The sequence below is a fragment of the Colletes latitarsis genome, chromosome 6, assembly GCF_051014445.1.
Source record: "Colletes latitarsis isolate SP2378_abdomen chromosome 6, iyColLati1, whole genome shotgun sequence".
Lineage (NCBI taxonomy): Eukaryota > Metazoa > Arthropoda > Insecta > Hymenoptera > Colletidae > Colletes > Colletes latitarsis.
Window position 1 is genome coordinate 17,681,551 of NC_135139.1, and position 14,085 is coordinate 17,695,635.

At 36.8% G+C, this 14,085-nt stretch overlaps 1 protein-coding gene across 2 annotated transcripts in view; it reads left to right on the forward strand.

The window, feature by feature from the left end:
- Window positions 1-657: 657 nt before the first annotated feature.
- Window positions 658-14,085, forward strand: part of Hiw (MYC binding protein highwire) — a 331,194-nt gene continuing 317,766 nt past the window's right edge. For both annotated transcript variants that reach the window (XM_076767221.1, XM_076767222.1), the window contains exons 1-30: window positions 658-1,017; window positions 1,535-1,598; window positions 1,670-1,912; window positions 1,979-2,132; window positions 2,206-2,408; window positions 2,478-2,795; window positions 2,869-3,036; window positions 3,120-3,338; window positions 3,414-3,615; window positions 3,700-4,089; window positions 4,160-4,325; window positions 4,383-4,465; window positions 4,537-4,671; window positions 4,757-4,957; window positions 5,039-5,235; window positions 5,313-5,565; window positions 5,644-6,087; window positions 6,166-6,293; window positions 6,370-6,596; window positions 6,672-6,852; window positions 6,933-7,122; window positions 7,189-7,323; window positions 7,404-7,546; window positions 7,673-8,308; window positions 8,381-8,648; window positions 8,716-9,002; window positions 9,082-9,407; window positions 9,489-9,595; window positions 9,674-9,883; window positions 10,053-10,197. In XM_076767221.1, the coding sequence (XP_076623336.1) occupies window positions 923-1,017; window positions 1,535-1,598; window positions 1,670-1,912; window positions 1,979-2,132; window positions 2,206-2,408; window positions 2,478-2,795; window positions 2,869-3,036; window positions 3,120-3,338; window positions 3,414-3,615; window positions 3,700-4,089; window positions 4,160-4,325; window positions 4,383-4,465; window positions 4,537-4,671; window positions 4,757-4,957; window positions 5,039-5,235; window positions 5,313-5,565; window positions 5,644-6,087; window positions 6,166-6,293; window positions 6,370-6,596; window positions 6,672-6,852; window positions 6,933-7,122; window positions 7,189-7,323; window positions 7,404-7,546; window positions 7,673-8,308; window positions 8,381-8,648; window positions 8,716-9,002; window positions 9,082-9,407; window positions 9,489-9,595; window positions 9,674-9,883; window positions 10,053-10,197 (6,518 nt within the window). In that variant the 5' untranslated portion in view covers window positions 658-922. The remainder of the gene's footprint in view (window positions 1,018-1,534; window positions 1,599-1,669; window positions 1,913-1,978; window positions 2,133-2,205; window positions 2,409-2,477; window positions 2,796-2,868; window positions 3,037-3,119; window positions 3,339-3,413; window positions 3,616-3,699; window positions 4,090-4,159; window positions 4,326-4,382; window positions 4,466-4,536; window positions 4,672-4,756; window positions 4,958-5,038; window positions 5,236-5,312; window positions 5,566-5,643; window positions 6,088-6,165; window positions 6,294-6,369; window positions 6,597-6,671; window positions 6,853-6,932; window positions 7,123-7,188; window positions 7,324-7,403; window positions 7,547-7,672; window positions 8,309-8,380; window positions 8,649-8,715; window positions 9,003-9,081; window positions 9,408-9,488; window positions 9,596-9,673; window positions 9,884-10,052; window positions 10,198-14,085) is intronic.

Below are 14,085 nucleotides of genomic sequence, written 5' to 3' on the forward strand. Positions count from 1 at the left end.
TTTAACGAAGCCTCAGTCAAGTTCTTTGTTTTATTTTAGCCTCTCGAATCTCGAATTAAAAATTTTGGCCGAACACCGTGTATGTATAAATGTATAGTTATTATCATTAGTGGCCACTATAAGTATCTACGTTATAAAATAAAGAAGTAAGCGCTACAACGTCTTGTTGGATACTAGCGAAATTCTTGCATGCGTTTCAGTAGGACCAATTAATATTAAGATACATACATATACAAGCACCAGAACTCATATACAAGGTGGCTATGTATTAGTGTGTGTAAGTGGAGGGGTAGTTTCTTTCGGACACCTGTCTGCCGTCTGATAATACTGGATTTGCGAATCTCTTTCCTAGGAATACTATGCCTGTTGCATCGTGAATGCCGTTAAAAGTATTTGACCAAGCTGAATGATTTGGGTCCCGACTCGATTATTCTTGACGCAACGCAATAGCTTGACTAGCGACGTATTTTTCTTTCGCAATCGATTGTCTTTAATAATATATCGTACAAGCCCGAAATCATCGAAACTATTATTCCGGAATAATTTGATAGCGTCTATCAAGTCGAACGAAGCACGAGAAGTGCGGTTTGAGAATTTAAAACGCGGTCGTTCGTAGCGCGCAGTGTGGCCGGATCGCGCAGAATTGAGTCGGGTACTTTCAAGACGAATTTCTTAAGATACATCAAAGGCAAATGTTTGGCCGTTTTCGAATATTACAAAAGTAATACGTTATTAAGTTGTCCTGTCGCCTGTGAATTTGAAACCGCAGGTCAAACAAATAAATACTTTCATACAAATCATCGAATGGCCCTTTTTATAAACCGTGCGATGCAATCACATGGGGAAGGCAGGAGAATGTCAACGATCAATAGTATTACGAAAATGAATTGGTGATTCGTACGTTGAAAATTTTGTGCACAACATGGTGTCTGGGGACCACGAAAGATTGATGCCCGAACCGGAGAATTACGTGAAATGTTTTTATGACCTCTTCAAAAGCATCGCCGAGGCACAGAGGTGCGAAACGCGTATAACCTCCTCCAAGCTTTGTTTACTTGACGCTTTTGGCGGTGACTTCATCTGTCATTTATCAAACTCAATAATTATGATAAAAAATGCGATAACTTATTCTTATTGTTACACATTATGTTGATCAAAATTACGACACCATTCAAATATATGATAAATATCTTAAGTTTTCGAAGTAACCTAAAATAGTTTGTTTATTAAAGTTGACCTATGCTTTAGAGATTGTCAGTTTGACAGTTCTCGTGTAAATAAGAAACTGATTTTTCAAACATGCTATGTTCAATGTTTTTAGTTATTTGTATTTATTAAATGTGAAAATCCATAAAAATATAATATTTAAACATAATATTGTTTTTGATAAATGTACAAAATTATTGTTGCTGTTATTATAACGTTTATTTTTATAAATATAAAGATATCAATATTTTTTAAAATCTGTATACATAACATTTTTTTATTATATCATGTTAGTTTTAAATATTAGATTACGTATCTTAATTTTTAGGAATAAAGAGGAATGGAGAAAATGTAAAAAAAATAAATCTATACGTAAGAGGGACAAAAAAAAGGTATTATTTGTTGCTCGTGTCTTTGTACATGTTTTATAACATGATTTTACTTAGATTTTCAATACTCACAGATTGATTTAAGCGGAGACTTAAATTACAATAATCCACCAGAAATAGAATTATCTTGCAATGCTTCTGCATTTGCTGTATTTGCTAGTGTTAGAAGTGCTATTTTGGAAAGGTATGCTAAGACAACAAATGAAGTTTATAGAGCATCAAATTGTAATTCTCCATCACCACCAGAGCTTAGTGAAACTATTGATACAGAAAGTGATGATGAAGATAGGATATCAACTATACAGAGCTTACCAAAGGTACTAAAAAGGGGCTTATTGCACGTATATATAAAAAGAATTTTGTTTAAATTCAGACATCTTCAGATTGTAGGTATTGGTTTAAGAAGTGTTTTCACATTAATGCGGGAAAGTAGAACAATTGAACCTCTTCTATGTACGAAAGCATTATCGGCTTTACTGGATATATTACAAGGACAACTTCCTGAAGGCCTCAAATCTGAACCAGATGATGTTATTGGTAAAACATGGAATTACTTTTTTTTTAGAGAATTGAAATTTTTGGTTTTCCGCAAATTTTCGATTTTTTATAGATCCACTTTTTGATCTATTATTGGATCTTGCAACTTCACATGGCCCTGAATCAGCAGCAGCCAATGACGGTAGTCATTTGACTGCTGTTGCCTGTGCCTGTTTATTGAGTCTTGTGGTTGTTAGAGGTGACACTGGTCGTTTGTTGGCAGCAACAGCTGCTTTACTCATGTGTCCCAGAGCATTAGCAGTTCAGAATATCCAAGTAATTATTCTTCTTGTAATAATTTGATCTATTTTTTTGGTATTTGACATTATAATTTATATATCATAGATGCCATGTGTATTGACATCCTTACAAAGAAGTGTACAAGCTGTTTTACTCGGAAAACTTGCGCGACCAGACTGGATTACATATGGAGTTCCTAAATGTTCTAAGATTTATACTTCTACGCTTAAGTTACCAAATGATATAAATAATATAATTCTGAATGGACGAAGTTTTGTGAGCGATGGAAAGTACCTGTATCTACATACAAGTAGAGGATTATTGAAGATTGGTAGTGGTCATGGTGGAACCATTTGGGGCCATGTGTACATTCAGAAGGCAGACTTTTACCCATCAGAAACGGGTTGGCTTGGTTATGCAAATGTCAGTTAATTAAAATCTGTTCTTTAGTACGCAAATATAAAAACGTTTTCTTGACAATTTTTTTTTTTTTTAGAATACATTGTACTTTAAATGCACACCCAGAAAACAGAGTGAATTACTAATTATCGATGCAGAAACTCTTGTAGTCACAGGAATTGCTGTTTTAGAGGGTCGTGATTGGTCATCTTCTGTTATGTTTTCTGATGGCGAATGTTTAGGAATGATAACAGCTGGAAAAGACGTTAGTTATTCATATTATTAATCAGTTATGTTAAAACTTTTAATACTTTGGTATATAACATCAACTTTTATTGATTTTAACAGGATGGTTTTGTAGTTAGAACAATAAACACATTAAGTAATCCAGTAACAGTTGCATCAGAGTTGCCACTAAAATTAGCAAGAAAATGTGTAGACGTTTTTGGATATGCTGCTTTTGATGAAGAACAAGTTGTTCACACTTTAAATCCAGGCTGTGACGATGAAATTGCTACCGTTACGGCAGGAAAGGAATTTGCTGTATTAAAAACCGTCTCTGGAAAAGTAAATAGTAAAATGCCTTTGAAGTATTTAACATTTTATTTTATTGTGAAATACATTTTATATTATATTTTTAAGGTACTATATAGTGGAAAAGGAACCTCTCTTGGGAAGGAAAGGAACACAAGGCCTAACAGATGGGTAGAATTGACCGTTGGAAAAGGACCAAGACTTGTAAATTTTGCAGCCGGCCACGATGGTCAACACATTATTATGATCCTAGAAGATGGTTCAGTTTTGTTTGCCGGTACCGCCAGACGTGGAGAAGACGGTGATAGTAGTAAGTGCATTATGAGTTTCTAATATAAAATTAATTAGGTGTTTTGAAATTTTTCTAAACATAATGCATATTTATTATTTTTAGACAAAATTCGTCGTCAATCTAAGCCAGTTAAACCAAAAAAGATAGCAAAAGTAGAAGGTCAATTTATTATGGATGCTGCCTGTAATAATGGATCGACGGCTTTAGTCACAAAAGAGGGTTCTTTATTAATGTTTGGCAAAGATACTTTGCACAGTGACCCAAGTTCTGGAATAGTTACTGATCTCAAAGATGTCTTTATTATACACGTTTCGTTAGGAAAAGCTCACGCCGCGGCATTAACTAACAAAGGTCATTTATATACATTTGGTATCAACAATAAAGGACAGTGTGGTAGAGATTTCACAACTGTTCACACTATTAATAAGGATACCACCGTGGTAGCTATGGAAATGGGTACAGCAGAAGATGAACTTTTAGTAACCGAAGAAGGTAATTACATACGATAAAGTTATTATTTCTCCGTTTGATATAATGAAGTAACACTAATATTTGTACTTAGATGTCGCAGAACCTGCTGAAGATTGGGAAGAAATAAGTAGGATGTGTCCTCCTGGACAACATCAATGGAGACATCGTGTTTGTATGGTTTGCACGATATGCCGAGAATGCACCGGTTACAGTATATCGTGTTTGAGCGGTGTACGTCCAGATCGGAATCCAGGCCAGTACGTGTCTCTAATACGGTTCACAAGGTACAAAAGATTTAAACTATATATTTTTAGGGAATGTGGATGCGGTGAAGGTGATAGCGGATGTGCAGAATGTGGATGTTGTCGTACTTGTGCAAGGAAAAGTTGTAATAACGGTAAACATTAAATCGTAAATTATTACGTTAGCACCATTTGAACTTTCTTACGCGTTACTTTCGCATTTTAGGTAGAATTAGTTCAAATTTTCGGGAATATTTACAAAGACGTTTGGGAGAAATAAAACAGAGACAGAGAACTAAAGCAGGTCCAAGCACTGCAAAGTATGGAATGAAGATGAAAGGTCCGAATAATCAAAGATTGGGTAGATGTCTTCGTAAAATAGGTGTACCGTGTATTAAATGTAGTTATGTGAAATTTAATATAACAATAAATTTTGTATTAAATAGCTGGGCCGAGTGTGGCACAGAAAAGTTGTCCTGGAAAAATGGCATTGGGATTGGGTAGTAATTTAATGACCGAAGAAGCCGTTGGAGGAAGTGACATAGAACGAGGCGACGCAGCAAGAATTGCTAGTATACCACCAGCTAGAGTTCCTATACCGAGCGAGAGTCCCGTGGTTCAAGTATCATGTGGTTTGCATCATACGGGTATGTGCAGAGACTTAGTTTATATTTTTATAATAAATTTATAAAATGAACTTCAATAATTGTGTCGTACATTATGTACAGTGGTACTTTTACAAAATGGCGAAGTTTATACATTTGGAAGCAACGCGTATGGTCAATTGGGCGTGGGAGATTTAGCAGCACATGCTGGACCGGTTCATGTAAAAGTATCAGGAATAGCTACACAGGTTGCTGCTGGAAGTAATCATACCGTTGTACTTACATCAAAGGGCGAAGTATTTACGTTTGGAGCTTATCAAGTTTGTATTGTTTTTAAAGTTCAATTGTTAGCGGTGTTCGATTATAATGTTTTTATATTTACATCTTTTATACACAGAAAGGACAGTTGGGCATGAGTTGGTGGAATGGACAAAACGAATCTTCAAATACCACTTCTCCAGCTAGTCGTCGTTCCGATAGATCGCAGCCGTGGCATAGTTTTCCAAATATAGTTCCAAATATCGGTCCACGTTGGGGTAGGCGGGCAACATGGGTTGGCGCGACTGGAGATCAAACATATGTCAAAATTGATGAAATAAATTCTATTAGTTTAACAAGGAGTACTGTTATGGCAAATAAAAACTGCATAAGTATGTTATTCTTTTGTAAATTATCGCTCCACCATTACTATACTGCAAGTATGCTTAATTATAAAAAAATTGTTTCAGTATTAATTCCACATCAAAACGATCAAGCAAATTCGTTCAAATGTTTAGTCATAAGCAAAAGGGATGGCACTTGTAATAGTTACAGCGGTACAGATCAAGTTGACTTCAATAATTGCGCAGCATGTTTAGATCCTTTGTATAACGTAATCTGGACTTTTAATCCGATAAATAATGAAATAAGTTTATATAATATTATATCAACGGAAACTAGAACGATTCCTGGTTTAGAAGTTTCCATTCTTAGTCCTGGCTTAGCACTGCCTGTAGTATCGAATTGCTTCGTAACGCGTTCTCAAGCTGCGATGCATTTATTGGGTTGTTTGGATACCCTCACACAAGCGCAAGATGAAAGTTTGTGTATAATTGAAGAGAACGAATGCAATCAAACAACGCATGGCAAAGTATACAGTCACGAAGACTTCGTTACGGTTAATAGGTTTGAAAGTGCGTATAAAGGAGATAAAAAAAAGTTTATTTATTTTGCTGTTTTTATTAGTGCATATTATATATATACATGTTTAGGTCACGGTGGTGGTTGGGGCTATTCTGGTCATTCAATCGAGGCTATCAGATTTATGCCTGATACTGATATTTTACTTGGTGGATATGGTTTGTTTGGAGGTCGTGGGCAATATACGGCAAAAATAAAAGTAAATACTTGTTATTACAATCTCAAGAATTGCCTTGAAGTGGTTTTACGTGTTATGTTATTAAAAATTATTACAGCTCTTTGATATTGGAATCGACGGAGGAGATCAAGAAAATGATGGTGAACTTTTAGCAGAATCTGAAGAAATACCATATGAATGTGGGCCGAGACAAAAATACTCAATCTTATTTGATGAACCAATTTCTTTGCAAGCAAACAGATGGTATGTCGCATGGGCTAAAGTCACTGGTCCTTCTAGCGATTGTGGATCTGGCGGTCAAGGAATGGTCACGGCGGAAGATCAGTTAGTAAAATATTCATTTTTATTAAAAGTAATTAAAGTTTAGAGTAGATTATAATACGGGTAATATTTTTTTAGAGTTATGTTTTATTTTAAATCTTCGAAAAGATCTAATAATGGAACGGATGTAAATGCTGGACAAATACCACAATTATTATATCGAGTTGTTACACTCGAAAACCAAACTCCTAATAGGCAAAGAGATTTAGTCGAACCGGTTTATGTATTAAAAAGAGATTTCAGTAGGACGGTCACCAAAGTATGTATTTACATTTGCTGCTGTTATACGTGCGAAAATCACACGAAAAATCATTTTTTTTTTATTATATATTTTTCCAGGAGTGTTTTCAGTCATTAATATCCCTACTTCAATGGAGTTGGAACACGCTAAAAGCAGCATTAAATGATAGCATTGTTCATGCTACTTCCTCATCTCACGCATTGCTTGAAATGGAACGTTTGGTTTATATCAGTAAAGCTAGTTTAAGATTACTTAGAACTTACACCAGCGAAATTTATCCAAATCAAGGTACGTAATTTGTTTTCTTCTAAATATTAGAATATCTTTTAGTATGATATTGTCAATAATGTGCAGTCGGCAAGAGAACTCCAGCCGAGTCAGTGCGCCTAGCTGAATGCATAGGCGAAGTACGCGCTTTGTTGCATCAAATATTATCTGATACTGTGCCATTAAATATAAAAAGTAAAGGAAAGACGCGGCTAAATAAAAGTGAGTGTTTACATATGTAGTATATTCTATTTTTAAATGCGTTTTTTATTATATTGTAAAATATAAATAATGTTAAATAGGTTCGAGTGCCATAAATAATAAGATGCCGAATAGCATATTAGATGAATGTCATAGAACATTTGTTGCTTGTTATCATGCATTTTATCCTACAGCATATTTAAAGTGGACGTGTTTATGTGAACTGTTATCTGAAATTGATAGAGTAAGTATTTCTGACCATTTTGTAAATAGGAAGTAGGGATGGGCGATTCAATAAAAACTCAGGTTTTGACTCGTTTCTAATAGAAAGTATTATATTTAATGATCCAAAACTTGTGACATTTCACAGGATCAAGGGAGGACTACAAAAGATAGGTTATTATCGGCCGTGTTAGCTTCTTTGTGTAATCCTGCTATCCGTCTCCGATGTACATTTCCAATTTTAAATAATATTATGGATAGTAGCGACAGCATAAATCGGCAGCTTAGTCCATCCGACAATACTGGTTTGCTAATGATAAACTCAACTGAAAATCACCAGTATCCAATTTTGGTCGAGCAGATCAGTTACAAGTCTCAAGTGGAAAGTTCTGGCAAAGAGAGCATAAATTGGACATTCCGCGATGTCCTCGATAGGCTTTTAGACCTGATTTTAGTTCCCGTGAAGAAAACTCTTTGTAGAGAAAAGACTCAATCATTGCCAGAGTTGGTCCTTCATTGTTGTTATTTGTTGGCACGGGTTATCGCTGAATTGGCGGTACAATCGAGCGGGAACGAAGATGAACTTCAAGCTGCTTGTGGCAGACTTATCTACACTACACCTTCAAGATTCACTCGAGTGAATCAGACAAGATCGTGGAATACTGGTAACGGTTCACCAGATGCAATATGCTTTTCGGTCGATCGACCTGGTATCGTTATTACTGGAGTGGGCATCTACGGAGGTGTTGGAGTGTATGATTATGAATTGGAGCTACTCGACGATGTGAGTATATACTATTTGTTAAGTTCTAACGTGAGACTGGATATTAATTGATGCGAATATCACGTTTCATAGCAAAATAATACAGGCAACGATCCATCTCACACTCAACGTTGGAGTAGTTTGGATTTTACACGCGGCTCTTTCGGGCCAGACGATTGCGTGAATGACATAGTAGAATTAAAATTTGATAAACCTGTACCCATCAAGGAAAACATAAAGTATGCTATTAGATTGAGAAACCGCGGTGGGCGTACGAGTAATGGCGATGGAGGCTTGAGCGTTGTTAAGGGATCGGACGGAACAACTTTTACTTTTACGGCTTGTTCCTTGAGTTTTAACGGTACATTTATGAAGACGAAATAGCACTTAGTTTATTGAACAAACTATAATGTATTTTATCTGTGTAGGCACAACACAAACCAGAGGTCAAATACCACATATCCTTTATTACTCAAACCCTCAAGATTCTGATGGCCAACACACAAGTAAGGCGATGGCTGAAGTGCAAGCAAGAAAGTCTACTCTTGCTATGACCGCCACAATTATTCAACGATCCAATGAAATTCTCGCACTAGCGAGAGAAAGAGCAGAAGAAATGGTAGCCACTGAAGTTCTCGGGAACGCGACATTCGTGACAACTCTTTTACCATTGGTTATGGCACACATCAGTCCATTAGCTACATCAGATCCCAGAGTAAAGACTTTTCATATTCTTTTTGTAACTCTTGTACATGTTTTAAAATCCGGTTTTGAGTAATTATTTTCTTTTTTAGAGCGGGGTACAGGTTCTTACTTTAATGCAAGAGATGCTTCCCCATGTCACGGCGCTTAATTTGTTATCTACAATGGGATCGTCTCAAATATCTCAAGACAGCGAAGTTCAGTCCCACGTTTCTCCGCCCATCACAACCAGTCATCACTACACGTGGTTGGAAAGCGATCATCCTTATAAACCCGCTACGGTATCCCATTACAGAGTTACCTTCCCGGATACGGTTAAATGGTTAACCATTGAATTTACTCCAGAATGTGGTACCGCACAGCCGGAAGATTATTTGCAACTCTACATTCCGAATATAATTTCCAATTCTCTAACAGGGTAAATAAAAATTAATTCAACTTTCCACGGAACACTCTTAACGAGATAATTACCACCAAGCTATTTTTTATGTACTCGTAGAACAAACGTGAATGCAACAATGGAAGATACACCGTTACATTGGCCGGTGCTACACAAACTGAGCAACGTACAAAGCCTGTGGCCACAAAACGCGGTCGTGTTACCAGGTAAATCGTTATTGCTTCGCGAAACAGCGAAAGCATTACAATAGACATTTTAACCGATCAACTTATTTATTATTTCAGGGAACGAAGTGATATTCTCGCTGGAAACTGCGTCGGATTACATGAAAAACGAGAGAGCTGTTACGTACGGGTTTAAGTGTCTAGTTATCGGATACGACTGGATAACGTCGGGGAATGGTTTAAAAAACTTGGAAACCGAATTATCGTTCCTCGGCGGAGCTTGTGCCGCAAGTCTCATAAAGAAGAACCTCGCATTACCGCCTGTATCAAGTATGTACCCATTATTCAGTTTACTCTTGTTTCATTTTCTATTTCTGAATCTCAGTTTTTAAAATTAATTTTATCTTATAAAATGATTTGTATCATACGTAGTTAGAAATGTTCGTTTACATTTGGATGTTTGTTTCGCTACTTAATGAATTTGTCCATGTTCTTGCAGACGAGGAAGTGGAAGAGGATTTGGAGTTGATGCAAGAAACTGCAAAGAGGATTTTCTCCGTGCACTCGACGTTGCTAGGACGAGGATTCGCTCTGGCATCGCCTCCTACTGTCTCCCAGGCTCTCGATGGCGTTCTTCCATTCAGGTAAGTACCCAATTGCACTGCTTGATTCTGCACAACCATTTGTCGGTAAAAGAATGGAACTAAAAAGGAACTTGGATTTTTGTTGGTAACACGATAATCGGAATTAATTTAATCGGAAATAACTCAATATTATAACACAAAACTTTTGTTCGTTCTATTAGTTCCTTTTTAGTATCAATTTCATTGAAATCCAATTAGGCACAAGTTAAATAGCTGATCCGTTATGTAACCGGGTTATTAAAACGCAACTCGTGAACATATATACAAAGTGTTCTATGAAACGTGGACACAACTTTAGAGTCGAGTTGAGTACACAAGAATATAAAGAAGTTCACGTAAATATTTGACTTTTGAACCTTGCCTCCAAGTTACAGTTTTTCTTTTAGTAGCACGTTTGATGTGTCCAGTTAAAGGGACAAGTATAAGTGCATATTGTGCTAAAGCAAAAGCTAATATCATTAAAAGATAGCCTTCGTTGCTGGGTATTTCTTGTATCAACGTTTTGTATCTTCACCGAGAAAAGAAGCAAAGTTTGTCGCAGTTTCTAGAATCGCCCTACAAGTCAGGAGTTTATCTTGATTTATTGCGCGTTATCTGCCTTCGAGAAATGTTCCGAAACGAGTCGTATCTATCCGAGTTACCTCAGTTCGAAGAGAAAACAATTTAGAGGTTTTAATCGATTGTAACTTGGAAATAAAGTCAAATAGAAAAAACTTTCTTTACTAGTTTTGTGTACTGAATTTATGCTCCCAGTCGTGGTCACGGTTCACGAATCACCCTTTATAAATCTGATGCGTCATACGCGTACAATAGTTGCGTTAGCTTACGCGTTTCTCCACGAGTAATCAAAAATAGCCAATCATCGATGCAGTGGAATATCCGTGAACTTTGACGTTATATACCCACGCGAATATTCATATTTACAATGCATATATGTGCATAGAGAAGGGGGAGGGTGAGTGAGGGTGGATTACAGGAAGCGTGGGAAAGATATATTTTGGGAATATCGATTAGCCATTGAGTCGCTGTTGTTCTATGCATGTCAGTTTCATTTTTTATTCTCTCCCTTTCATCGATGGTCACGACGTGCAATGTAAAACAAATTATACAAGTCGGCTGTCGTTATATCACAGTCTCACGATAATTATAACTAAATCGTCGTTGCAAAACTTAATTCGCCGCCGAAATACGACAATTGCACACGTTTAGTTTCAGTTCGTATACGTTGATCGCATTTTGCTCGCGGTGATGAATTTAACGACGGGTTTGATACGATACGTATCGACGATACTTACGCAATTCGATACCAAAGTAGTCCGTTGTTCCAAAGGCCATAGAAAGCCAAAACTCTTATCTAGATAGAAATTTCGAACGACGATCAAAAGATAAACGATCGTTTATCCGTTGCTTGTTAAATCAAAATTTAATGGTTCGATCGGATAGACGTCATCGATCGATATCAATATACGGTATTGGTATCGACACGTGTTTGTTATAGTGAAAGCGTGAACCATGATTCTTAGTTTCCAAGAACCATTGCTTTAGGGTATGCATACTTCAACTGGCGAACTTAGTGAACGTGTTCATTCTAAAAGTATCAGTATCGAAAATTAGTACCAAACATCGGCGCTACGAGTACGTAAGGCAGATACGTAGAAGATTATTCGTTATAAATGGCGAAGAATCTTCCGCGCACCTACCTTGCGCACACGCGACACTCGATTCCTTCGCTGGCGGCGCTAGCGTTCCGTGCCTCGATACTTGTCCATAGTGCAGGTATGGAAACGATTTGATAGAAAATGATACTTTATTGTCTGGTATCGATACGGCATTAGTCCCATCGCTGGTCGACGATCGTGTTTGGCTTCTTTTCGCGCGGTAACGTTAATTGGACGCACCTTGACGCGTTACAAGGCAATCGACGCGGAGGTCGTCGAATAATCTCGAACGCTCCGTGGACCAATTTCTGTCTGTTGCTCGGGGATAAAGCGAAACAACGTCGCGAAAGTCGTTACGCGGCAAGTGCGGCAGCATCAATAATGCATGGCTCGCACGTGCGCGAGATGGTTGCACACGCCGGGGACAAAAGCGTCGCTTACGGTGCTCGCATTGTACTTTTAAAACGCAAAACGGTCGGCTCGGCGGTAACGCTGAAACGAATCGCCGCTTTCGCAAACAGCCGTTCAACCGTCCTGAACCGTTTCCTCGTTGCTCGAATTCCAGATAAGCTTTCCATTCGCCCGCTGAATTCCGCGACGATCGCTGCGTTTGTTCATTTGCCTGGAAACGGAATCTTTAACCCTCCGTTACAGGAGTTGGCAAACTTTTTCGAAAGACACCACAATGATCAAAATTATTTATACGTGTACTCGTATTTCAGACGTGGAGCAAATACAATTTTCTGCCGTCAACGTAATATTTTTATAGCCGCTAATCAGCTCGTTAGTAGGATTCGGGACTATTTGGATAGTTTAGTGTAGCAGTTTTTGTCTGTATGCAAAGTTTCATCCTGGATGTATAAGAAAGAATCTGCATTGTCTGGAAAAATTAGCACCACACGCATGTTTCGTGTTTGTTATTTTTTATTATTGTCACCGCCATGTCAGGTTTTCTACTCCAGTCCAAAATGGTTTATTCTACCGATAACATTTTAGCTTATGCTCCTTTTACTTTTTGTTTGTCTTGTTGTACAGTTTTTCGTTTTTGAAAGAAGTCCATTGTTTTTTTTTTAACACGTATTCATTACTTTCCGTATAAAACACCAACGGGTCGTAAATGACCCAACGATACCAATTACATGATCGATACGTTACTATACCAGCTGATGATTAAACGACAAATATACAGTACTTGAGAAATGTTTATATTATATTTCGTAGCGTTCTTCATCGTTAAAGTAGATTGCAATTGTTCGACGTTGCAGCGTTGTTAAGTATTAAAATTTATGCAAGTAAACACGTCCACGACAATACGTAAACGAATAGGCATGGCTGTGTCATATTAATTTTACTTTATGGAAACCGAAACAGCAATCTCATGATTCTGCCGCGACATTTATTTAGTAAAATGGTACTTTCCTAGTTTGCCAAGCCCTGTTTTCTCTTATAAAATTTATGTCGTTTCCCGAAAAAGAATTTATTTTTCTTGGTTATTTATATGTTCACGAATTCACCCCTTGCCTTATAATATCGATTTAAACTCGCGGTACGTATCAAACTCGGGCAACTTTTATTTGAAACGAAAATATGAAATGGTTATTTCAAATAACATTCCAACCTTTTATTTTTCTCTGCGCTATTTGGAAATATTCGAAATACTAGGTACTTGAAATAAGCGTTGACATAACATAGAAGGTGATGATTTTTTTAACGGAGTATATAATATTTTTGTTCTATTTTTAGCCATAAAATATTCTAGTAAAGCGTGTACGAGTACCTGTTGGACGTCCTGTATATTTATTACTTGTATAAATCAGTACCAAATCGTATATTGCAAGCTACGTATACGTTTGACGGATGATAGATACGCGAAATATCAATTAAACGTATATTGGTACACTAACGAAACATATTTCAAGAGTATTTCATTACTGAAATTATTTCAAATACAAAATTATTAATTTCGAAGCTATTTCGTGAAATTGGGTAACAGGACCGTATTTAAAAAATGAAATAATCGAAGAATAAGATAACATGTTATTTGAAATACTATTTTAAGAGGCTCCAGGAATGGTTTATATCACGGATCAAACACGACAAACATGAGTCACGAGTGACACAGATTGGCTCAGAAATGATAAAAATTAGTTGCATACCGGATTCTTCTCAATCAAAAACTATTACGCTTCTAAAATATTGAAGATATAAACCGTGTGAGTTAGGCAAAATT